General features: G+C 47.8%; 1 protein-coding gene across 1 annotated transcript in view; it reads right to left on the bottom strand.

Annotated features, from left to right (window-relative positions):
- The window catches only part of csmd2 (CUB and Sushi multiple domains 2), a 338,221-nt gene that overhangs the window by 105,366 nt on the left and 207,306 nt on the right, over positions 1-25,549 (bottom strand). Inside the window, exons 39-40 of the mRNA XM_029734626.1 lie at positions 14,396-14,584; positions 3,524-3,701 (exon numbers count right to left, since the gene is read on the bottom strand). Of these exons, the coding sequence (XP_029590486.1) occupies positions 3,524-3,701; positions 14,396-14,584 (367 nt within the window). The remainder of the gene's footprint in view (positions 1-3,523; positions 3,702-14,395; positions 14,585-25,549) is intronic.

A 25,549-nucleotide genomic window follows, 5' to 3' on the forward strand; every position in this document is an offset into this window, starting at 1 on the left:
GCAGGGTAGCAGGTTAACATGGTAGCAGGGTAACAGGTTAACATGGTAACAGGGTAACAGGTTAACATGGTAGCAGGGTAACAGGTTAACATGGTAACAGGTTAACATGGTAACAGGGTAACAGGTTAACATGGTAACAGGGTAACAGGTTAACATGGTAGCAGGGTAACAGGTTAACATGGTAACAGGGTAACAGGTTAACATGGTAACAGGTTAACATGGTAGCAGGGTAACAGGTTAACATGGTAACAGGTTAACATGGTAACAGGGTAACAGGTTAACATGGTAACAGGTTAACAGGTTAACATGGTAGCAGGGTAACAGGTTAACATGGTAGCAGGGTAACAGGTTAACATGGTAGCAGGGTAACAGGTTAACATGGTAGCAGGGTAACAGGTTAACATGGTAACAGGTTAACATGGTAACAGGGTAACAGGTTAACATGGTAACAGGGTAACAGGTTAACATGGTAGCAGGGTAGCAGGTTAACATGGTAGCAGGGTAACAGGTTAACATGGTAACAGGGTAACAGGTTAACATGGTAACAGGTTAACATGGTAGCAGGGTAGCAGGTTAACATGGTAACAGGGTAGCAGGTTAACATGGTAACAGGTTAACATGGTAACAGGTTAACATGTTAACATGGTAGCAGGGTAGCAGGTTAACATGGTAGCAGGTTAACATGGTAGCAGGGTAACAGGTTAACATGGTAACAGGTTAACAGGGTAACATGGTAGCAGAGTAGAAGGTTAACATGGTAGCAGGGTAACAGGTTAACATGGTAACAGGGTAACAGGGTAACATGGTAGCAGGGTAGCAGGTTAACATGGTAACAGGGTAACAGGTTAACATGGTAGCAGGGTAGCAGGTTAACATGGTAACAGGGTAGCAGGTTAACATGGATGTAATGCTCGACCCGCTCAGGGTAGCAGGTTAACATGGTAGCAGGTTAACATGGTAGCAGGGTAACAGGTTAACATGGTAACAGGTTAACAGGGTAACATGGTAGCAGAGTAGAAGGTTAACATGGTAGCAGGGTAACAGGTTAACATGGTAACAGGGTAACAGGTTAACATGGTAACAGGGTAACAGGTTAACATGGTAGCAGGGTAACAGGTTAACATGGTAGCAGGGTAACAGGTTAACATGGTAGCATGGTAACAGGTTAACATGGTAACAGGGTAACAGGTTAACATGGTAACAGGGTAACAGGTTAACATGGTAGCAGGGTAGCAGGTTAACATGGTAGCAGGGTAACAGGTTAACATGGTAACAGGGTAACAGGTTAACATGGTAGCAGGGTAACAGGTTAACATGGTAACAGGTTAACATGGTAACAGGGTAACAGGTTAACATGGTAACAGGGTAACAGGTTAACATGGTAGCAGGGTAACAGGTTAACATGGTAACAGGGTAACAGGTTAACATGGTAACAGGTTAACATGGTAGCAGGGTAACAGGTTAACATGGTAACAGGTTAACATGGTAACAGGGTAACAGGTTAACATGGTAACAGGTTAACAGGTTAACATGGTAGCAGGGTAACAGGTTAACATGGTAGCAGGGTAACAGGTTAACATGGTAGCAGGGTAACAGGTTAACATGGTAACAGGTTAACATGGTAACAGGGTAACAGGTTAACATGGTAACAGGGTAACAGGTTAACATGGTAGCAGGGTAGCAGGTTAACATGGTAGCAGGGTAACAGGTTAACATGGTAACAGGGTAACAGGTTAACATGGTAACAGGTTAACATGGTAGCAGGGTAGCAGGTTAACATGGTAACAGGGTAGCAGGTTAACATGGTAACAGGTTAACATGGTAACAGGTTAACATGTTAACATGGTAGCAGGGTAGCAGGTTAACATGGTAGCAGGTTAACATGGTAGCAGGGTAACAGGTTAACATGGTAAGAGGTTAACAGGGTAACATGGTAGCAGAGTAGAAGGTTAACATGGTAGCAGGGTAACAGGTTAACATGGTAACAGGGTAACAGGGTAACATGGTAGCAGGGTAGCAGGTTAACATGGTAACAGGGTAACAGGTTAACATGGTAGCAGGGTAGCAGGTTAACATGGTAACAGGGTAGCAGGTTAACATGGATGTAATGCTCGACCCGCTCAGTTTTCCACCACAAAACACTAGATTAGAAGTCACAGAGGGGACATGGAGGGAAGTCACAGAGGGGACATGGAGGGAAGTCACAGAGGGGACATGGAGGGAAGTCACAGAGGGGACATGGAGGGAAGTCACAGAGGGGACATGGGGGGAAGTCACAGAGGGGACATGGAGGGAAGTTACAGAGGGGACATGGGGGGAAGTCACAGAGGGGACATGGAGGGAAGTCACAGAGGGGACATGGGGGGAAGTCACAGAGGGGACATGGAGGGAAGTCACAGAGGGGACATATAGGGAAGTCACAGAGGGGACATGTAGGGAAGTCACAGAGGGGACATGGAGGGAAGTCACAGAGGGGACATGGAGGGACACTGGCAACATCACGCAGGTTAAATCCTATCCCTGCCCTGCATTCTGAATATATAAACAAAGCCAACATGGAAAAGACAAAGGTGGGAGAGAGAGAGAGAGAGAGAGAGAGAGAGAGAGAGAGAGAGAGAGAGAGAGAGAGAGAGAGAGAGAGAGAGAGAGAGAGAGAGAGAGAGAGAGAGAGAGAGAGAGAGAGAGAGAGACACAAGGACATCTAGTATCTTGTCCAGCTGTGTCTGACAAACGCAGGGTTCTATGGACAAAGACATGGTCCACTTTCCTTAAAATATCCTTAGAGACAACAGGATATATTGTGTAGGCCTTGATCCAATTCAAGAGACAGACTCACAAGTAGTACATTTTCACAACAACACAATTTAGCACAAGGGCAACAACAACAACGTCAACAATAAACAAATTAACTGTATCTTATGTAACGTATTTTTACCTCTAAGACAACAAACATAACTCAAGCTGCCTTCCAAGGTTAACCAGGAGCATTCAGTCACAGTAGGTGGCATCCCAAAGTCCACCCTATTCCTTATATATAGTGATAGACAGCATCCCAAAGTCCTCCCTATTCCCTATACAGTGATAGACAGCATCCCAAAGTCCACCCTATTCCCTATATAGTGATAGACGGCATCCCAAAGTCCACCCTATTCCCTATACAGTGATAGACGGCATCCCAAAGTCCACCCTATTCCCTATATATAGTGATAGACAGCATCCCAAAGTCCACCCTATTCCCTATACAGTGATAGACGGCATCCCAAAGTCCACCCTATTCCCTATACAGTGATAGGAAGCATCCCAAAGTCCACCCTATTCCCTATATCTGGAATAGGGTGCCATTTGAGACATAGTCATAGATGTACAGAACATGTCTTTATATTAACTTTATGAATCTGGATGCATAGTTATGCCTACAGATTACCCTGTCTGTGTGCTTCTGTTGTATGTCTGACTGTTTCCTAATGACTTCGGACTTTTCTTGGTTAAATAAAGGTTAATATATATATATATATACACTCACCAGACAGTGATGAAGTCATGTGGCCCATGGACCTGCAGCAGGGTAAAGTTGAGTCTGACACCCAGCCCTGTTGCTACGGTGATCAGCCAGGTACAGTCAGCAGAGGTGGGGTACTCCTCCGGGTAACCAGGAGAGAAGATAGTCCCGTTGTCTGACTTTATGTTACCCCCACAAGGCACTGGGGAGATGGGAGGGAGAGAGAGAGAGAATAGAGAGAGAATAGAGAGAGAATAGAGAGAGAATAGAGAGAGAGAGAGAGAGAGAGAGAGAGAGAATAGAGAACAGATATTAAATACAACAGACCCATGAATAAAAGCAGAGGAATCTCCATCTCTCTCTTTCTCTGTAGTGCTGAAATGGTTGTCAGAGCAGAAGATTACCCAGAAAGCCTGTTACCGAGCAAGGCCTGGTTTGGAGTGTTCCAGGAAGATAAGACCATAACGCCACGTGGGGCTGGGGAGGGAGGGAGGGATGGAGTGGTGGAGATGAAACAAGGGTCTTGGGAGGGAGGGAGGGATGTATGGAGGGGTGAGGAGGATTTTACAAGGGTCTGGGGACAGAGGGATGGAAGTGCTGGAGAGATGGCTGTGTGTGTGTGTGTGTGTGTGTGTGTGTGTGTGTGTGTGTGTGTGTGTGTGTGTGTGTGTGTGTTAGGGGATAATAGTGTTGCTGGACAGTAGATGACACTAGCTGTGTGACAATGTGACAACCATGTAAGAACAGACTCCACTGGTACCTCCAAACCCCTCTTCCTCCTACCCCTCGTCTCTGACTCTCACAGGAACTGACTCTCACAGGATGATGTGAATGATACATGCTGTGTTGTGATGGGGGTCTAGTAGTGCTGTGTTGTGATGGGGTCTAGTAGAGCTGTGTTGTGATGGGGTCTAGTAGAGCTGTGTTGTGATGAGGTCTAGTAGTGCTGTGTTGTGATGGGGTCTAGTAGAGCTGTGTTGTGATGGGGTCTAGCAGAGCTGTGTTGTGATGGGCCTGGTCCAGTAGAGCTGTGTTGTGATGGGCCTGGTCTAGTAGTGCTGTGTTGTGATGGGGTCTAGTAGAGCTGTGTTGTGATGGGGGTCTAGTAGAGCTGTGTTTAATCGGGTCCAGTAGAGCTGTGCTGTAATAAGCCATGTCTGGCTCTTCTCTCCTGGGGATGGTGGAGGTACTGTTGTTTCAGAATGTGGGGCGGGGGACCTCTGTTGCTGGGGTGATGGATGTGTGGGTCCCTGCCAAGTGTTGCATCTTTTAGGTCCTTAGCAAAGGTTCTGATACTGTCCTGATCCAGATGTACATTATGGTATAAGTGTTGACATGTCAGAGTGGGGTGGTGAGCCGTTCTGACGTTGAGCAGTGATGCACAGTCCACAGTGATCTGTTGATTTATATTGTCCATCAACTGTCCTGGAAAGTATTTTCTTGGTAGGAGGGTGGACACAACTACATTGGTTGTTGGGAACCGAGCCTGTGCCCGTTCTGCCACTCTTCTCACTGCCCCAGATACATTTTCACCTTTGGCATGAAGGTTGTTTGTGCCAGTGTGGATGATGATGTTGTCGGGGGTGTCAATCCTGGTCTCAGTACAAAAAAAAAAAATGCATGAAATGAAATGTATGCATTCACTACTGTAAGTCGCTCTGGATAAGAGCGTCTGCTAAATGACTAAAATGTAAATGTAAAAAATGTCTCTTCTCTGGTTTCGTCTCTTGACATTGTAGAGATGTTTGATGGAATGTTTTGGGGTCACTTGTTTTTAGATGGTTGTAAAATTTGATGGCTCTTTTTTCTATTCGAATGAGGAGGGGGTATTGGCCCAATTCTGCTCTACATGCGTTATTTTGGAGTTTTTCTTTGCACTTGCAATACAGTCTTGCAAAACTCTGCATGCAGTATTTCGATTGGATGTTTGTCCCATTTGGTAAATTCATTGTTAGAGAGCGGACCCCATACTTCACTGCCATACAGAGCAATTGGTTCTATAACTGATTGGAACATTTTGAGCCAGATTCTAATTGGAATTTCGATTTTGATGTTTCTTTTAATGGCATAGAATGTTCTTCTTGCTTTGTCTCTCAGCTCGTTCACAGCCATGTGAAAGCTACCTGTGTTGCTGATATTTAGTCCTAGATACGTGTAGTTTTTGGTGTGTTCTAATAGAACTGTGTCCAAATAGAATTTATATTTGTCATCCTGATTTCCAGACCTTTTTTGGAATATCATTATATTTGTTCTTTTTAGGTTAACGGTCAGAGTCCAGGTCTGACAGAACCTGTGGTTAACGGTCAGAGTCCAGGTCTGACAGAACCTGTGAAGACGATCTAGGTGCTGCTGTAACCCCTCTTTAGTGGGAGACAGCAGCACCAGGTCATCTGTCTACAGCAGACCCTCTTTAGTGGGAGACAGCAGCACCAGGTATCTGTCTACAGCAGACCCTCCTTAGTGGGAGACAGCAGCACCAGGTATCTGTCTACAGCAGACCCTCCTTAGTGGGAGACAGCAGCACCAGATCATCTGTCTACAGCAGACCCTCCTTAGTGGGAGACAGCAGCACCAGGTCATCTGTCTACAGCAGACCCTCCTTAGTGGGAGACAGCAGCACCAGGTCATCTGTCTACAGCAGACCCTCCTTAGTGGGAGACAGCAGCACCAGGTCATCTGCGTACAGCAGACCCTCCTTAGTGGAAGATAGTAGCACCAGATCATCTGTCTACAGCAGACCCTCCTTAGTGGGAGACAGCAGACCCTCCTTAGTGGGAGACAGCAGCACCAGGTCATCTGTCTACAGCAGACACTTGATTTCAGTGTTGTGTAGGGTGATACCAGGTGCTGCCGATTCTTCTAATGTTTTTGTCAATTCATTAATGTAGATGTTAAATAGTGTTGGACTTATTGGGCAGCCCTGTTTCACTCCCCGTCCCTGAGAGAAGAAGTCTGTTTGCTTGTTGCCAATTTTAACCGCACATTTGTTTTTAGTGTACATTGATTTAATAACATCATCTGTTTTCCCTCCAATATCACTTTCTACTAGTTTATAAAAAAGACCTTCGTGCCAAATTGAATCAAATACTTTCTTGAAATCTCCAAAACACGAGTAGATTTTGCCTTTGTTTTGGTTTACTTGTTTGTCAATTAGAATGTAGAGGGTGTAAATGTGGTCCGTTGTGCAATATTTTTTTAGAAATCCAATCTGGCTTCTGCTCAGGACGTTGTGTTCATCGAGGAAATGGTGTAATCTGCTATTTATGATACTGCAGAGAATTTTCCCCAAGTTGCTGTTAACTCAAATTCCTCTGTAATTATTTGGGTCAAATTTGTCTCCATTTTTATAGATTGGTGTGATCAATCCCTGGTTCCAAATATCGGGGAAAATACCTGCAGTGAGGATAATGTTGAGGAGTTTGAGTATAGCCAATTTGAGTTTGTGGTGTGTATATTTGATCATTTCATTTAAAATACCATCGGCACCACAGGCCTTTTTGGGTTGGAGAGTGCGTAATTTTTCCAATAATTCTTCTTCTGTAATTGAAGTATCCACAGGATCCTGATAGTCTTTGACTGCTGACTCAAGGATTTGTAATTTTTCTTGTATACCTTTTTGTTCTGAGGCTCTTTGTTATATTGCTGTAGATGTTTGCAAAATGATTTCTCCACATATCCCCATTTTGGATAGCCAATTCCTCATGATGAGGTTTGTTTAATTTATTCCAATTCTCCCAGAAGTGGTTTGATTCTCTGGATTCCTCATTTCCATCCAGCTTCTTTATAATGTGCTGTTCCTTTGTTCATAGGGTGTGTTTGTGTTGCTTCAGTGTTTCTCCATATTGAAGGCCTATATTTTTGTTGTCTGGTTCTCTGTGTTTTTGATTAGATATTTTTCTCAATGACTTTCTTAGATTTTTGCAATCATTATCAAACCATTTTTCATTATCTGTTATTTCTGGTTTGCTCTTATGCTTCTTTAGATTAGCCAAGGAGGGTAATTTGTCAAATATAAAGTTTATGTTCCAAACGGCAAAATTTACACCTTCATTGCTGAAGGAGAATGTTAAGGCTAAAAAGTTGTCCAGGAGAGATTGTATTTTTTGTCTACTAATTGCTTTCTGGTAGATGTCTGTACTGTTTGCACTCCATCTATAGGCCTGTTTAGTACCATGTCATTTACTGGGCCGTGATGCTTCAGGGTTGGGTTCCGCTCTTCTCAGATACACTGTGATTTTACTGTGGTCTGAGAGAGGTGTTAGTGGGCTGACTGTGAAGGCTCTGAGAGGTGTTAGTGGGCTGACTGTGAAGGCTCTGAGAGACTCTGGGTTTAGGTCGGTGGGCTGACTGTGAACGCTCTGAGAGACTCTGGGTTTAGGTCAGTGGGCTGACTGTGAAGGCTCTGAGAGACTCTGGGTTTAGGTCAGTGGGCTGACTGTGAAGGCTCTGAGAGACTCTGGGTTTAGGTCAGTGGGCTGACTGTGAAGGCTCTGAGAGACTCTGGGTTTAGGTCAGTGGGCTGACTGTGAAGGCTCTGAGAGACTCTGGGTTTAGGTCAGTGGGCTGACTGTGAAGGCTCTGAGAGACTCTGGGTTTAGGTCAGTGGGCTGACTGTGAAGGCTCTGAGAGACTCTGGGTTTAGGTCAGTGGGCTGACTGTGAAGGCTCTGGGAGACTCTGGGTTTAGGTCAGTGGGCTGACTGTGAAGGCTCTGAGAGACTGGGTTTAGGTCAGTGGGCTGACTGTGAAGGCTCTGAGAGGCTCTGGGTTTAGGTCAGTGGGCTGACTGTGAAGGCTCTGGGAGACTCTGGGTTTAGGTCAGTGGGCTGACTGTGAAGGCTCTGAGAGACTCTGGGTTGAGGTCAGTGGGCTGACTGTGAAGGCTCTGAGAGACTCTGGGTTTAGGTCAGTGAGGAAGTAGTCTACAGTGCTGCTGCCAAGGGATGAGCTGTAGGTGTACCTACCAAAAGAGTCCCCTCTCAGCCTACCGTTGACTATGTACAGACCCAGTGTTCCACAGAGCTTCACGAGCTGTACTCCATTTCTGTTTTTCACTTTGTCATAGTTGTTTCTGTGGGGGTATGTTGATTTTTAACCAGATAAAGAAATCTCCTGTTTTGATCAATTCGATTGAATGAATTAGTTCAGATTTATACTATATTAGCATTTTCCCTGAGTCTCTGCCCTGTCCTGACTCTCTGCCCTGTCCTGAGCCTCTGCCCTGTCCTGAGCCTCTGCCCTGTCCTGAGTCTCTGCCCTGTCCTGAGTCTCTGCCCTGTCCTGAGTCCCTGCCCTGTCCTGAGTCCCTGCCCTGTCCTGAGTCCCTGCCCTGTCCTGAGTCCCTGCCCTGTCCTGAGTCTCTGCCCTGTCCTGAGTCTCTGCCCTGTCCTGAGTCCCTGCCCTGTCCTGAGTCCCTGCCCTGTCCTGAGTCCCTGCCCTGTCCTGAGTCTCTGCCCTGTCCTGAGTCCCTGCCCTGTCCTGAGTCCCTGCCCTGTCCTGAGTCTCTGCCCTGTCCTGAGTCCCTGCCCTGTCCTGAGTCTCTGCCCTGTCCTGAGTCTCTGCCATGTCCTGAGTCCCTGCCCTGTCCTGAGTCCCTGCCCTGTCCTGAGTCCCTGCCCTGTCCTGAGTCTCTGCCCTGTCCTGAGTCTCTGACCTGTCCTGAGTCTCTGTCCTGTCCTGAGTCTCTGTCCTGTCCTGAGTCTCTGCCCTGTCCTGAGGCTCTGTCCTGTCCTGAGTCTCTGTCCTGTCCTGAGTCTCTGCCCTGCCCTGAGTCTCTGCCCTGTCCTGAGTTTCTGCCCTGTCCTGAGTCTCTGCCCTGTGTGATTCCTTTTAATGTAGTGGATGGTAGGATGATCTCCCTATAACCCAGTGGACAGCCAGTGGAAACATCACCTCTTCATCATGTTTCCTGTAGTACTACTACAATATCAACAGCAGCAATTTCTTTCAGAAAGTCTGGGTTTCTGCTCTTTAGCCCAAAAGCAGAGGACTTCAACCCTTGTAAATTCCAACATGCAACGTAAAAAGATTTCATAACTTTTTTTTCTTTAACTTCAAAATGAGACAAACACTCACAATCCAACAAGAACTATTAGATTTTTAAATTAAAGTAAACTCTTATTATGCAAATGTCATTTTGTTTATCATTTAAGATAGCATTTGGGTCATGCCACTTGGGTGGATATAGTGTGAGGAGGGTGGAGTTGTTGTGTTCATGACCCTCGGCCTATCACATGTGAGCATCCATGACCCTCGGCCTATCACATGTGACATAGTAGACTCAGCATTTGTTTAATGTCACTCATTTGGTTGGTGGGGGCTGGGCCAGTTGCTCCTCTCACAGCCTGTCCGTAGCTCTGCCTGTTGGGCTGTGGCTCCTCTAGGTGGGGGTCTGTGGTGGGGGGGCAGGGGGGGTGGGAGGCCTCGTCTGGGTGGCTCTGAAGCTGGGCTGGGGTGGTCTGTGCTGCGCTGGCTGTGGTGGGCATTGAGGTTGGTGGTGCTGTGGTCGTGGCTGGGGGGGTCCAGGGTGCTGGTCCGGGGTGTTGTCTCGGTGATCTCGTAGGAGGGGGAGATTGCTCCGCTGTTCCTGGGTGGAGAGGTCGGGCTGCGATTTAAAGCGACATCCTTGAGAGTCTTGGCAAGGATGGGGACTGTCTCCCTGTACAGGTGAACATGGTCATAGAGACAGTCCAGATCGAGGGTGGGATGGTGGACCAGGTGTACATTGGGTCATACAGACAGTCCAGATCGAGGGTGGGATGGTGGGCAAGGTGTACATTGGGTCGCAGGGCACAGTCCTGGGAGAGGCTGGCGTTTATTCTTTGGATTATGGGTAGGGTGGAAGTCCTTCCTCTGTAGAAGGGTTGACACCACGATTCTTGAGTTGGGGGAGATTGCGGAGGCCTTCTCAATCCCTCCCCGTAGTGAAGTCACCACCCTCTCCTGCTGAGCACACAGGTCGTTGCTTCCGGTGTGTATGATTATGTGGCTTGGTGACCGAAGATGGGCAGCTCCATGGCACTCTGCGTTGTTGGGCACCACACCTTTCTCCTTTTGTGTCGAAGGGAAAAGTTTCTTCTCCTGAACAAACTTCCCATTTGAGTCCATCAACAGGACGATGTCAGCCAGTGTTTCTTCTGGACTGGAAGGGGTAGAGGGGGGGCTAGTCTGTTATGGACTGGAGGGGGTAGAGGGGGGGCTGGCGTGTGGCTGGTCTGTTATGGACTGGAGGGGGTAGAGGGGGTGTGGCTGGTCTGTTATGGACTGGAGGGGGTAGAGGGGTGGCTGGTCTGTTATGGACTGGAGGGGGTAGAGGGGGGGCTGGTCTGTTATGGACTGGAGGGGGTAGAGGGGTGGCTGGTCTGTTATGGACTGGAGGGGGTAGAGGGGGGGCTGGTCTGTTATGGACTGGAGGGGGTAGAGGGGGGACTGGTCTGTTATGGACTGGAGGGGGTAGAGGGGGGGCTGGTCTGTTATGGACTGGAGGGGGTAGAGGGGGGGGGCTGGTCTGTTATAGACTGGAGGGGGTAGAGGGGGGGCTGGTCTGTTATGGACTGGAGGGGGTAGAGGGGGGGCTGGTCTGTAATGGACTGGAGGGGGTAGAGGGGTGGCTGGTCTGTTATGGACTGGAGTGGGTAGAGGGGGGGCTGGTCTGTTATGGACTGGAGGGGGTAGAGGGGTGGCTGGTCTGTTATGGACTGGAGGGGGTAGAGGGGGGGGCTGGTCTGTTATAGACTGGAGGGGGTAGAGGGGTGGCTGGTCTGTTATGGACTGGAGTGGGTAGAGGGGGGCCTGGTCTGTTATGGACTGGAGGGGGTAGAGGGGGGGCTGGTCTGTTATGGACAGGAGGGGGTAGGGGGGGGGTCTGGTCTGTTATGGACTGGAGGGGGTAGAGGGGGGGCTGGTCTGTTATGGACTGGAGTGGGTAGAGGGGGGCCTGGTCTGTTATGGACTGGAGGGGGTAGAGGGGGGGGCTGGTCTGTTATGGACTGGAGGGGGTAGGGGGGGGCTGGTCTGTTATGGACTGGAGGGGGTAGAGGGGGGCTGGTCTGTTATGGACTGGAGGGGGTAGAGGGGTGGCTGGTCTGTTATGGACTGGAGGGGGTAGAGGGGGGGCTGGTCTGTTATGGACTGGAGGGGGTAGAGGGGGGGCTGGTCTGTTATGGACTGGAGGGGGTAGAGGGGTGGCTGGTCTGTTATGGACTGGAGGGGGTAGGGGGGGGCTGGTCTGTTATGGACTGGAGGGGGGTAGAGGGGTGGCTGGTCTGTTATGGACTGGAGGGGGTAGAGGGGGGGCTGGTCTGTTATGGACTGGAGGGGGTAGAGGGGGGGCTGGTCTGTTATGGACTGGAGGGGGTAGAGGGGGGACTGGTCTGTTATGGACTGGAGGGGGTAGAGGGGGGGTTGGTCTGTTATGGACTGGAGTGGGTAGAGGGGGGCCTGGTCTGTTATGGACTGGAGGGGGTAGAGGGGGGGCTGGTCTGTTATGGACTGGAGGGGGTAGAGGGGGGGCTGGTCTGTTATGGACTGGATGGGGTAGAGTGGGGTTGCTGGTCTGTTATAGACTGGAGGGGGTAGAGGGGTGGCTGGTCTGTTATGGACTGGAGGGGGTAGAAGGGGGGCTGGTCTGTTATGGACTGGAGGGGGTAGAGGGGTGGCTGGTCTGTTATGGACTGGAGGGGGTAGAGTGGGGTTGCTGGTCTGTTATGGACTGGAGGGGGTAGGGGGGGGCTGGTCTGTTATGGACTGGAGGGGGTAGAGGGGGGGCTGGTCTGTTATGGACTGGAGGGGGTAGGGTTGGGCTGGTCAGTTATGGACTGGAGGGGGTAGAGGGGGGGCTGGTCTGTTATGGACTGGAGGGGGTAGAGGGGGGGGGCTGGTCTGTTATGGACTGGAGGGGGTAGAGGAGGGGGGGGGCTGGTCTGTTATGGACTGGAGGGGGTAGAGGGGGGGGGCTGGTCTGTTATGGACTGGAGGTGGTAGAGGGGGGGGGCTGGTCTGTTATGGCCTGGAGGGGGTAGAGGGGGGGCTGGTCTGTTATGGACTGGAGGGGTAGAGGGGGGGGCTGGTCTGTTATGGACTGGAGGGGGTAGAGGGGGGGATGGTCTGTTATGGACTGGAGGGGTAGAGGGGGGGCTGGTTTGTTTGGACTGGAGGGGGTAGAGGGGGGGGCTGGTCTGTTATGGACTGGAGGGGGTAGAGGGGGGCTGGTCTGTTATGGATTGGAGGGGGTAGAGGGGGGCTGGTCTGTGATGGACTGGAGGGGGTAGAGGGGGGGTGTTGGAGCTGGGATGTGGCTGGTCTGTGCCGGTGCCGCTGTCAGTGGGAGGCTGTTCTGTGGGCTGGGGAGGAGGGGTGCAGCAGGCAGGGATCTCTCTCTCTCTGTCTCTCTCTGTCTCTCCCCCCCCCACTCTGTCTCTCTCTCTGTCTCTCTCTCTCCCCCACTCTGTCTCTCTCTCTCCCCCACTCTGTCTCTCTGTTTATCTCTCTCTCCCTGTCTCTCTCTCTCTCTCTCCCTCTCTCCGTCTCTCTCGCTCTCTCTCTGTCTCTCTCTCAATTTCAATTAAATGAAATTTAAGGGCATTATTGGCATGTGAAACGTATGTTAACATTGCCAAAGCAAGTGACGTAGATAATGAATAAAAGTGAAATAAATAATAAAAATTAACAGTAAACATTACACTCACAGAAGTTCCAAAAATACATTTCAAAATGTCTTTCTCTCTCTGTCTATCTCAGTCTTCCTTCTGTATCTCCTGCCCTCTCATCATGTATTAAAGCCAAATCAATTACATTCACAGTCAGAGACCCTCACAGGAGGGCTGGAGATGGGTTGGTGTATAACACACGTAGGCGTTACACACATATGCTCACATGCATACAAAGGCACACACGCACCCACCCACTCATACACACACAGACACAAACACACACACACACTTTCCCCCTCTCGCTCCATCACTCTCTCTCCCTCTCTCGCACTTCTTTCCCTCTATCTACCTCTTTCTCTCTCCCTCCCTCCTTTCTCTCTCTCTCTCCCTCTTTCTCTCTCTCTCTCCCTCTTTCTCTCTCTCTCTCTCCCTCTTTCTCTCTCTCTCTCCCTCTTTCTCTCTCTCTCCCTCTCTCTCCCTCTTTCTCTCTCTCTCCCTCTTTCTCTCTCTCTCTCCTCTTCCCTCTTTCTCTCTCTCTCGCTCCCTCTTTCTCTCTCTCTCTCTCCCTCTTTCTCTCTCTCTCTCTCCCCTCTTTCTCTCTCTCTCTCCCTCTTTCTCTCTCCTCAGTTATTCCACCCCATCTATCTTCCAACACGTCCATTCAAGGACCCCTGTCACGGGTGTCACCTCTCCTGCCTGCCTGTAATTTTACCAGCCTTCTTCAATAATTGACAGAGAGAGTGTGAGAATGTGGGTGAAGGGCGAAACGAAGAAGAGAGTACCCATTACTTTATCTCTATCTCCCCTGACTTTGGTCGTGTCCCAAATGGAAACCTATTCCCTATATGACACAATACTTTTGCGGCCTTTCTTTCCAATTTTGTTCTCTTTTCTCCTTGTAGTTTGTATTAATACCTCTGAAGACCTCGAGTCCAGTAATGGGAGGTGGTTAATGCGGGTTAATTTGAATTATTCATAAGAGTTAATCCCAACCTACGCACAGAGGCCTCCAGCAATGATGACACTACCGTTCAGGAGGCTAGACACAGGAAATTTGTGTTATGAAAGCTTCTAGGAAGAGGTGTATGTTAGTGCTTTAAGTTGATCTTAGGTCCATTTTCTAAGTTGAACAGGAAGTAGTTGGACCAATGGGGTGTTAGTATGGGTGGTGCTAGCAAATTATGGACCAACGAGGTGTTAGTATGGGTGAGACTAGCGAATCAGAGTCAGGGTCTGTAGTGTGTTACCTTCACAGCGAGGGAAGGGGCGGTCCCAGTTGCGTGTGGTCCCGTGTTCGCAGGTCAGGATGGAATGTCCCATTAGCTGGTAGCCGGGGAGGCACTCGAAGGCAATGGACTGGCCCACGTTGTAGCCTGCCCCAACCACCACTCCGTAACGGAACGGCTCTGGGTCCAGACACTCATTAAGCTCATAGGCTGGGGAGGGAGGGAAGTAAATAAATACATTCATTAATAAAAAACAAAGGAAGGAAGGAAGGATAGAAGGAAGGAAGGAAGGAAGGAAGGAAGGAAGGAAGGAAGGAGAATGAAAACTGCCTAACAATCTGTTCATGAGTCTTTTTTATTACTATAGTCTGTTTGCAGTGTTTTTATACTTCATGTTTTACTCTGTGATTGTGAATCCAATCGATACAGAACTAGGAAATAGCTGAGAAATATGCATTCTGTTAGGAGAGAGACACAGAAGAATGTTGTTCATGAGTCATAGATTTTGCATTGAGGAACACAACTTAGTAGATGTTGTTTCTATTGACAACCTGCATCTTCAATCTCAGTATGAGAGAGGTGTGGACAGAGGAAGGGAGAACAGAATGAGAGAGGTGTGGACAGAGGAAGGGAGAACAGAATGAGAGAGATGTGGACAGAGGAAGGGAGAACGTTGCTTACAGTATGTGTTCTCAATTAGTCACATTCTGCATTGAAGCACAGGCATTCTATGTTAGATGCCATCCCAATTGCAACACTTAATTGTTAAAAATAAAAATGACCGGTTTTGCCACAGTTGTTAATGTTATGAAACATATTCATATTTATATCAATGTGTGGGTATGCTGGGGACTCAATTTGTTAAGCTAGAAGTCCACAAGCTAGAAGTCCTCCATTGGCAGACAGTGTGGTAGACACGGAATGGCCTCCTCCATTAGAGGACAGTGTGGTAGACACGGAATGGCCTCCTCCATTAGAGGACAGTGTTGTAGACACGGAATGGCCTCCTCCATTAGAGGACAGTGTTGTAGACACGGAATGGCCTCCTCCATTAGAGGACAGTGCTGTAGACACGGAATGGCCTCCTCTATTAGAGGACAGTGCTGTAGACACGGAATGGCCTCCTCCATTAGAGGACAGTGTGGTAGACACGGAATGGCCTCCTCCATTAGAGGACAGTGTTGTAGACACGGAATGGCCTCCTCCATTAGAGGACAGTGTTGTAGACACGGAATGGCCTCCTCCATTAGAGGACAGTGTTGTAGACACGGAATGGCCTCCTCCATTAGATAACAGTGTTGTAGACACGGAATGGCCTCCTCTATTAGAGGACAGTGTGGTAGACACGGAATGGCCTCCTCCATTAGAGGACAGTGTTGTAGACACGGAATGGCCTCCTCCATTAGAGGACAGTGTGGTAGACACGGAATGGCCTCCTCTATTAGAGGACAGTGTTGTAGACACGGAATGGCCTCCTCCATTAGAGGACAGTGTTGTAGACACGGAATGGCCTCCTCCATTAGAGGACAGTGTGGTAGACACGGAATGGCCTCCTCCATTAGAGGACAGTGTGGTAGACACGGAATGGCCTCCTCCATTAGAGGACAGTGCGGTAGACATGGAATGGCCTCCTCTATTAGAGGACAGTGTTGTAGACACGGAATGGCCTCCTCCATTAGAGAACAGTGTTGTAGACACGGAATGGCCTCCTCTATTAGAGGACAGTGTTGTAGACACGGAATGGCCTCCTCCATTAGAGGACAGTGTGGTAGACACGGAATGGCCTCCTCCATTAGAGGACAGTGCGGTAGACATGGAATGGCCTCCTCCATTAGAGGACAGTGTTGTAGACACGGAATGGCCTCCTCTATTAGAGGACAGTGTTGTAGACACGGAATGGCCTCCTCTATTAGAGGACAGTGTTGTAGACACGGAATGGCCTCCTCCATTAGAGGACAGTGTTGTAGACACGGAATGGCCTCCTCCATTAGAGGACAGTGTGGTAGACACGGAATGGCCTCCTCCATTAGAGGACAGTGTTGTAGACACGGAATGGCCTCCTCCATTAGAGGACAGTGTGGTAGACACGGAATGGCCTCCTCCATTAGAGGACAGTGCGGTAGACATGGAATGGCCTCCTCTATTAGAGGACAGTGCTGTAGACACGGAATGGCCTCCTCCATCAGAGGACAGTGTGGTAGACACGGAATGGCCTCCTCCATTAGAGGACAGTGTGGTAGACACGAAATGGCCTCCTCCATTAGAGGACAGTGTGGTAGACACGGAATGGCCTCCTCCATTAGATGACAGTGTGGTAGACACGGAATGGCCTCCTCCATTAGAGGACAGTGTGGTAGACACGGAATGGCCTCCTCCATCAGAGGACAGTGTTGTAGACACGGAATGGCCTCCTCCATCAGAGGACAGTGCTGTAGACACAGAATGGCCTCCTCCATCAGAGGACAGTGTGGTAGACACGGAATGACCTCTTCCATTGGAGGACAGTATTTAACCAGGCAAGTCAGTTAAGAACAAATTCTTATTTACAATGACTGCCTACCCCAGCCAAGACTGGGCCAATTGCGCGCCGCTTTGTGGGACTCCCAATCACGGCCGGATGTAATACAGCCTGGATTCAAACCAGGGTCTGTTGTGACGCCTCTTGCAATGAGATGCAGCGCCTTAAACCGCTGAACCACTCGGGAGCCAAGTCTTAGTCACAACAGTAATTATCTACCCAGTCACATATAGTGTAGTGACAACAGTAATCATCTACCCAGTCACATATAGTGTAGTGACAACAGTAATCATCTACCCAGTCACATATAGTGTAGTGACAACAGTAATCATCTACCCAGTCACATATAGTGTAGTGACAACAGTAATCATCTACCCAGTCACATATAGTGTAGTGACAACAGTAATCATCTACCCAGTCACATATAGTGTAGTGACAACAGTAATTATCTACCCAGTCACATATAGTGTAGTGACAACAGTAATTATCTACCCAGTCACATATAGTGTAGTGACAACAGTAATCATCTACCCAGTCACATATAGTGTAGTGACAACAGTAATTATCTACCCAGTCACATATAGTGTAGTGACAACAGTAATTATCTACCCAGTCACATATAGTGTAGTGACAACAGTAATCATCTACCCAGTCACATATAGTGTAGTGACAACAGTAATTATCTACCCAGTCACATATAGTGTAGTGACAACAGTAATTATCTACCCAGTCACATATAGTGTAGTGACAATAGTAATCATATAGTGTATTCACAAGAGAAATTGAGTCAATAAATTGTTTGTCATCCCTTTTCCTTTCTCTCTGTGTAAACAAATGTTTAGATATAGACTACTGGTAATGTTACCTGGTTTACATTCAGTAGGTTACTGGTAATGTTACCATGGTTACATTCAGTAGGTTACTGGTAATGTTACCAGGGCTACGTTCAGTAGGTTACTGGTAATGTTACCAGGCAGGGCTACGTTCAGTAGGTTACTGGTAATGTTACCTGGTTTACATTCAGTAGGTTACTGGTAATGTTACCAGGGCTACGTTCAGTAGGTTACTGGTAATGTTACCAGGGCTACGTTCAGTAGGTTACTGGTAATGTTACCAGGGCTACGTTCAGTAGGTTACTGGTAATGTTACCATGGTTACATTCAGTAGGTTACTGGTAATGTTACCAGGGCTACGTTCAGTAGGTTACTGGTAATGTTACCAGGGCTACGTTCAGTAGGTTACTGGTAATGTTACCAGGGCTACGTTCAGTAGGTTACTGGTAATGTTACCAGGGCTACGTTCAGTAGGTTACTGGTAATGTTACCAGGGCTACGTTCAGTAGGTTACTGGTAATGTTACCAGGGCTACGTTCAGTAGGTTACTGGTAATGTTACCAGGGCTACGTTCAGTAGGTTACTGGTAATGTTACCAGGCAGGGCCACGTTCAGTAGGTTACTGGTAATGTTACCAGGGCTACGTTCAGTAGGTTACTGGTAATGTTACCAGGGCTACGTTCAGTAGGTTACTGGTAATGTTACCGGGCAGGGCTACGTTCAGTAGGTTACTGGTAATGTTACCAGGGCTACGTTCAGTAGGTTACTGGTAATGTTACCAGGCAGGGCTACGTTCAGTAGGTTACTGGTAATGTTACCAGGCACGGCCACGTTCAGTAGGTTACTGGTAATGTTACCAGGCACGGCCACGTTCAGTAGGTTACTGGTAATGTTACCAGGGCTACGTTCAGTAGGTTACTGGTAATGTTACCAGGCAGGGCTACGTTCAGTAGGTTACTGGTAATGTTACCAGGGCTACGTTCAGTAGGTTACTGGTAATGTTACCAGGCAGGGCTACGTTCAGTAGGTTACTGGTAATGTTACCAGGGCTACGTTCAGTAGGTTACTGGTAATGTTACCAGGGCCACGTTCAGTAGGTTACTGGTAATGTTACCAGGCAGGGCCACGTTCAGTAGGTTACTGGTAATGTTACCATGGTTACATTCAGTAGGTTACTGGTAATGTTACCAGGGCTACGTTCAGTAGGTTACTGGTAATGTTACCAGGGCTACGTTCAGTAGGTTACTGGTAATGTTACCGGGCAGGGCTACGTTCAGTAGGTTACTGGTAATGTTACCAGGGCTACGTTCAGTAGGTTTACTGGTAATGTTACCAGGGCCTACGTTCAGTAGGTTACTGGTAATGTTACCAGGGCAGGGCCACGTTCAGTAGGTTACTGGTAATGTTACCAGGGCTACGTTCAGTAGGTTACTGGTAATGTTACCAGGCTGGGGCTACGTTCAGTAGGTTACTGGTAATGTTACCAGGGCTACGTTCAGTAGGTTACTGGTAATGTTACCAGGGCTACGTTCAGTAGGTTACTGGTAATGTTACCAGGCAGGGCTACGTTCAGTAGGTTACTGGTAATGTTACCAGGGCCACGTTCAGTAGGTTACTGGTAATGTTACCAGGGCTACGTTCAGTAGGTTACTGTTAATGTTACCGGGCAGGGCTACGTTCAGTAGGTTACTGGTAATGTACCAGGGCTACGTTCAGTAGGTTACTGGTAATGTTACCAGGGGCTACGTTCAGTAGGTTACTGGTAATGTTACAGGGCTACGTTCAGTAGGTTACTGGTAATGTTACCAGGCAGGGCCACGTTCAGTAGGTTACTGGTAATGTTACCAGGGCTACGTTCAGTAGGTTACTGGTAATGTTACCAGGGCTACGTTCAGTAGGTTACTGGTAATGTTACCAGGGCTACGTTCAGTAGGTTACTGGTAATGTTACCAGGGCCACGTTCAGTAGGTTACTGGTAAGTTACCAGGGCTACGTTCAGTAGGTTACTGGTAATGTTACCAGGGCTACGTTCAGTAGGTTACTGGTAATGTTACCAGGGCTACGTTCAGTAGGTTACTGGTAATGTTACCAGGGCCACGTTCAGTAGGTTACTGGTAATGTTACCAGGGCTACGTTCAGTAGGTTACTGGTAATGTTACCAGGGCTACGTCAGTAGGTTACTGGTAATGTTACCAGGCAGGGCTACGTTCAGTAGGTTACTGGTAATGTTACCGGGGCTACGTTCAGTAGGTTACTGGTAATGTTACCAGGCAGGGCTACGTTCAGTAGGTTACTGGTAATGTTACCAGGGCTACGTTCAGTAGGTTACTGGTAATGTTACCAGGGCTACGTTCAGTAGGTTACTGGTAATGTTACCAGGCAGGGCCACGTTCAGTAGGTTACTGGTAATGTTACCAGGGCCACGTTCAGTAGGTTACTGGTAATGTTACCAGGGCTACGTTCAGTAGGTTACTGGTAATGTTACCAGGCAGGGCTACGTTCAGTAGGTTACTGGTAATGTTACCAGGGCTACGTTCAGTAGGTTACTGGTAATGTTACCGGGGCTACGTTCAGTAGGTTACTGGTAATGTTACCAGGCAGGGCTACGTTCAGTAGGTTACTGGTAATGTTACCAGGGCTACGTTCAGTAGGTTACTGGTAATGTTACCAGGCAGGGCTACGTTCAGTAGGTTACTGGTAATGTTACCAGGGCCACGTTCAGTAGGTTACTGGTAATGTTACCAGGGCTACGTTCAGTAGGTTACTGGTAATGTTACCAGGGCCACGTTCAGTAGGTTACTGGTAATGTTACCAGGGCCACGTTCAGTAGGTTACTGGTAATGTTACCAGGGCCACGTTCAGTAGGTTACTGGTAATGTTACCGGGGCCACGTTCAGTAGGTTACTGGTAATGTTACCAGGGCTACGTTCAGTAGGTTACTGGTAATGTTACCAGGCAGGGCTACGTTCAGTAGGTTACTGGTAATGTTACCAGGGCCACGTTCAGTAGGTTACTGGTAATGTTACCAGGGCCACGTTCAGTAGGTTACTGGTAATGTTACCAGGCGGGGCTACGTTCAGTAGGTTACTGGTAATGTTACCAGGCAGGGCCACGTTCAGTAGGTTACTGGTAATGTTACCAGGCGGGGCTACGTTCAGTAGGTTACTGGTAATGTTACCAGGCGGGGCTACGTTCAGTAGGTTACTGGTAATGTTACCAGGGCTACGTTCAGTAGGTTACTGGTAATGTTACCAGGGCTACGTTCAGTAGGTTACTGGTAATGTTACCAGGCGGGGCTACGTTCAGTAGGTTACTGGTAATGTTACCAGGGCCACGTTCAGTAGGTTACTGGTAATGTTACCAGGCGGGGCTACGTTCAGTAGGTTACTGGTAATGTTACCAGGCGGGGCTACGTTCAGTAGGTTACTGGTAATGTTACCAGGGCTACGTTCAGTAGGTTACTGGTAATGTTACCAGGGCTACGTTCAGTAGGTTACTGGTAATGTTACCAGGGCTACGTTCAGTAGGTTACTGGTAATGTTACCGGGCAGGGCCACGTTCAGTAGGTTACTGGTAATGTTACCAGGGCCACGTTCAGTAGGTTACTGGTAATGTTACCAGGGCTACGTTCAGTAGGTTACTGGTAATGTTACCAGGGCCACGTTCAGTAGGTTACTGGTAATGTTACCAGGGCTACGTTCAGTAGGTTACTGGTAATGTTACCAGGGCTACGTTCAGTAGGTTACTGGTAATGTTACCAGGGCCACGTTCAGTAGGTTACTGGTAATGTTACCAGGGCTACGTTCAGTAGGTTACTGGTAATGTTACCATGGCTACGTTCAGTAGGTTACTGGTAATGTTACCAGGCAGGGCTACGTTCAGTAGGTTACTGGTAATGTTACCAGGGCTACGTTCAGTAGGTTACTGGTAATGTTACCAGGCAGGGCTACGTTCAGTAGGTTACTGGTAATGTTACCAGGCAGGGCTACGTTCAGTAGGTTACTGGTAATGTTACCGGGGCTACGTTCAGTAGATTACTGGTAATGTTACCGGGGCTACGTTCAGTAGGTTACTGGTAATGTTATCAGGCAGGGCTACGTTCAGTAGGTTACTGGTAATGTTACCGGGGCTACGTTCAGTAGGTTACTGGTAATGTTACCAGGGCTACGTTCAGTAGGTTACTGGTAATGTTACCAGGCAGGGCCACGTTCAGTAGGTTACTGGTAATGTTACCGGGGCTACGTTCAGTAGGTTACTGGTAATGTTACCAGGCAGGGCTACGTTCAGTAGGTTACTGGTAATGTTACCAGGGCTACGTTCAGTAGGTTACTGGTAATGTTACCAGGGCTACGTTCAGTAGGTTACTGGTAATGTTACCAGGGCCACGTTCAGTAGGTTACTGGTAATGTTACCAGGCAGGGCTACGTTCAGTAGGTTACTGGTAATGTTACCAGGGCTACGTTCAGTAGGTTACTGGTAATGTTACCAGGCAGGGCTACGTTCAGTAGGTTACTGGTAATGTTACCGGGGCTACGTTCAGTAGATTACTGGTAATGTTACCGGGGCTACGTTCAGTAGGTTACTGGTAATGTTACCAGGCAGGGCTACGTTCAGTAGGTTACTGGTAATGTTACCGGGGCTACGTTCAGTAGGTTACTGGTAATGTTACCAGGGCTACGTTCAGTAGGTTACTGGTAATGTTACCAGGCAGGGCCACGTTCAGTAGGTTACTGGTAATGTTACCGGGGCTACGTTCAGTAGGTTACTGGTAATGTTACCAGGCAGGGCTACGTTCAGTAGGTTACTGGTAATGTTACCAGGGCTACGTTCAGTAGCTTACTGGTAATGTTACCAGGGCTACGTTCAGTAGGTTACTGGTAATGTTACCAGGGCCACGTTCAGTAGGTTACTGGTAATGTTACCAGGGCTACGTTCAGTAGGTTACTGGTAATGTTACCAGGGCTACGTTCAGTAGGTTACTGGTAATGTTACCAGGGCTACGTTCAGTAGGTTACTGGTAATGTTACCAGGCAGGGCTACGTTCAGTAGGTTACTGGTAATGTTACCAGGGCTACGTTCAGTAGGTTACTGGTAATGTTACCAGGCAGGGCTACGTTCAGTAGGTTACTGGTAATGTTACCAGGGCCACGTTCAGTAGGTTACTGGTAATGTTACCAGGGCTACGTTCAGTACTGGTAATGTTACCAGGCAGGGCTACGTTCAGTAGGTTACTGGTAATGTTACCAGGCGGGGCTACGTTCAGTAGGTTACTGGTAATGTTACCAGGGCTACGTGCAGTAGGTTACTGGTAATGTTACCAGGCAGGGCTACGTTCAGTAGGTTACTGGTAATGTTACCAGGGCTACGTTCAGTAGGTTACTGGTAATGTTACCAGGCAGGGCTACGTTCAGTAGGTTACTGGTAATGTTACCAGGGCTACGTTCAGTAGGTTACTGGTAATGTTACCAGGGCTACGTTCAGTAGGTTACTGGTAATGTTACCAGGCAGGGCCACGTTCAGTAGGTTACTGGTAATGTTACCAGGCAGGGCTATGTTCAGTAGGTTACTGGTAATGTTACCAGGCAGGGCTACGTTCAGTAGGTTACTGGTAATGTTACCAGGGCTACGTTCAGTAGGTTACTGGTAATGTTACCAGGCAGGGCCACGTTCAGTAGGTTACTGGTAATGTTACCAGGGCTACGTTCAGTAGGTTACTGGTAATGTTACCAGGGCCACGTTCAGTAGGTTACTGGTAATGTTACCAGGCAGGGCTACGTTCAGTAGGTTACTGGTAATGTTACCAGGGAGGGCCACGTTCAGTAGGTTACTGGTAATGTTACCAGGCAGGGCTACGTTCAGTAGGTTACTGGTAATGTTACCAGGCGGGGCTACGTTCAGTAGGTTACTGGTAATGTTACCAGGGCTACGTTCAGTAGGTTACTGGTAATGTTACCAGGCAGGGCCACGTTCAGTAGGTTACTGGTAATGTTACCAGGGCTACGTTCAGTAGGTTACTGGTAATGTTACCAGGGCCACGTTCAGTAGGTTACTGGTTGAAAAGCTTTCTCGAACGTTGCAGATTGACGTTATTCCTTATTCAACATGTCAGAGAGGCATGTTTGTTCAACATAGCATATTATATCTGAACGTACCAAAATGTTGTCTCCTGCTGAACGTGTCCCAGGTTGTTAGATATACATTGCATTCTGAAAGTATTCAGACCGCTTGACTTTTTCCACATTTTGTTACGTTACAGCCTTACTCTAAAATGGATTAAATACTTTTTTCCCCCCATGATCAATCTACACACAATACCTCATAATGACTGTGACGACCCTCCCACTCTGTCTGCTGTATTTTCTCTCTTTGCTCTTGTTCCTTATTAGGATGCCGGTGGGCGGAGTTGGAAGGGTCGTCAGCTTGATGGGAAACACCTGGGCTCGGGTGTGTCCCAGGATAAAGACACCTCTTCCACAGTCATTGGAGAGACTCTCTCCATGCAGACACCTTGTTTTTGGTTGTGCTAGTTATGGTATCTAATAAATATATATTTTTGATACTCCTTGTCTCCACGTTGTCTCCCTTTTGTTGCGAACTCTGAGCCGGTTCGTAACATGACAAAGCGAAAAACATATTTTCGGAAATGTTGCTAATTTATTAAAAATAAAACAGAAATATCACATTTACATAAGTACTCAGACCCTTTACTCAGTACTTTGTGGAAGCAACTTTGGTAGTGATTACAGCCACGAGTCTTCTTGGGTATGTAAGAATATGTTGAAGATAAATACACAACGCAGAGTTTGAGAGTTTGAGAGGATGAGAGGACTAAAAACTAGAGTACTAATGGTCAATAGGGAATTGTAAATAGGAGTTGGGTTTCAGTTCAACATCTGTTTAGAATCTGTGGAATGTCACTCCTGAATTCAGAGCTACATGTGCAATGTTCTTTACATTGAGTCTGGAGCAGGATACTTGTTATTTGGCCATTGGCCAACTTGTACTGCAAGGTCTTCTGATTGGTCAACCCCAGGCTAGGGTGGGGGGTTATACATGGCATCCTGCTCCTTTGTTCGGTGGAGAAAAGCTGAGGACAGGGGAGACTGAACATCTACCTCCCAGAATAACATCTATGATTTGTCGTTCTCAAATATACCTTTTTTTCTCCCCCTGATTTGCTTTGGAGTTTGTGTTGTTGAAGAATAACAGTTTTCTAACAGATATGATGCTACAAGGTCGACACAGGTGTATTTGGGGAGTTTCTCCCATTCTTCTCTGCAGATCCTCTCAAGCTCTGTCAGGTTCGATGGGGAGCGTCGCTGCACAGCTATTTTCAGGTCTCTTCAGAGATGTACAATCGGGTTCAAGTCCAGGCTCTGGCTGGGCCACTCAAGGACATTCAGAGACTTGTCCCGAAGCCACTCCTGCGTTGTCTTGGCTGTGTGCTTAGGGTCGTTGTCCTGTTGGAAGATGGCTTTGTTGCGAAATAGGAAGCCAATTCTAGATTTAACTTGGGATTGGAGATGTTTTATGTGAGTCTGGGAGGAGAGTTTACAGTCTAACCAGACACCTAGAATAAAATAATAGAATAGAATATTTGAGAATAAGGCTGTAACGTAACAAAATGTGAAGAAAAAAATCAAGGCGTCTGAATACTTTCCGGAAAGCACTGTAGCTAAGCTAATGAGGTAACAAGGTATAGCCTAAATGTTTAAACAGTCTGGTAAAATAAGTAGCCTTATTTTAGAACAGCCCCATATATGCTTTTCTAAATGTAAAATTCACCCTGCCAATGCATGATAAAAATACTGAAATGTAGTGCCA

Source organism: Salmo trutta, chromosome 36 (assembly GCF_901001165.1).
Source record: "Salmo trutta chromosome 36, fSalTru1.1, whole genome shotgun sequence".
In the NCBI taxonomy this organism is placed as follows: domain Eukaryota; kingdom Metazoa; phylum Chordata; class Actinopteri; order Salmoniformes; family Salmonidae; genus Salmo; species Salmo trutta.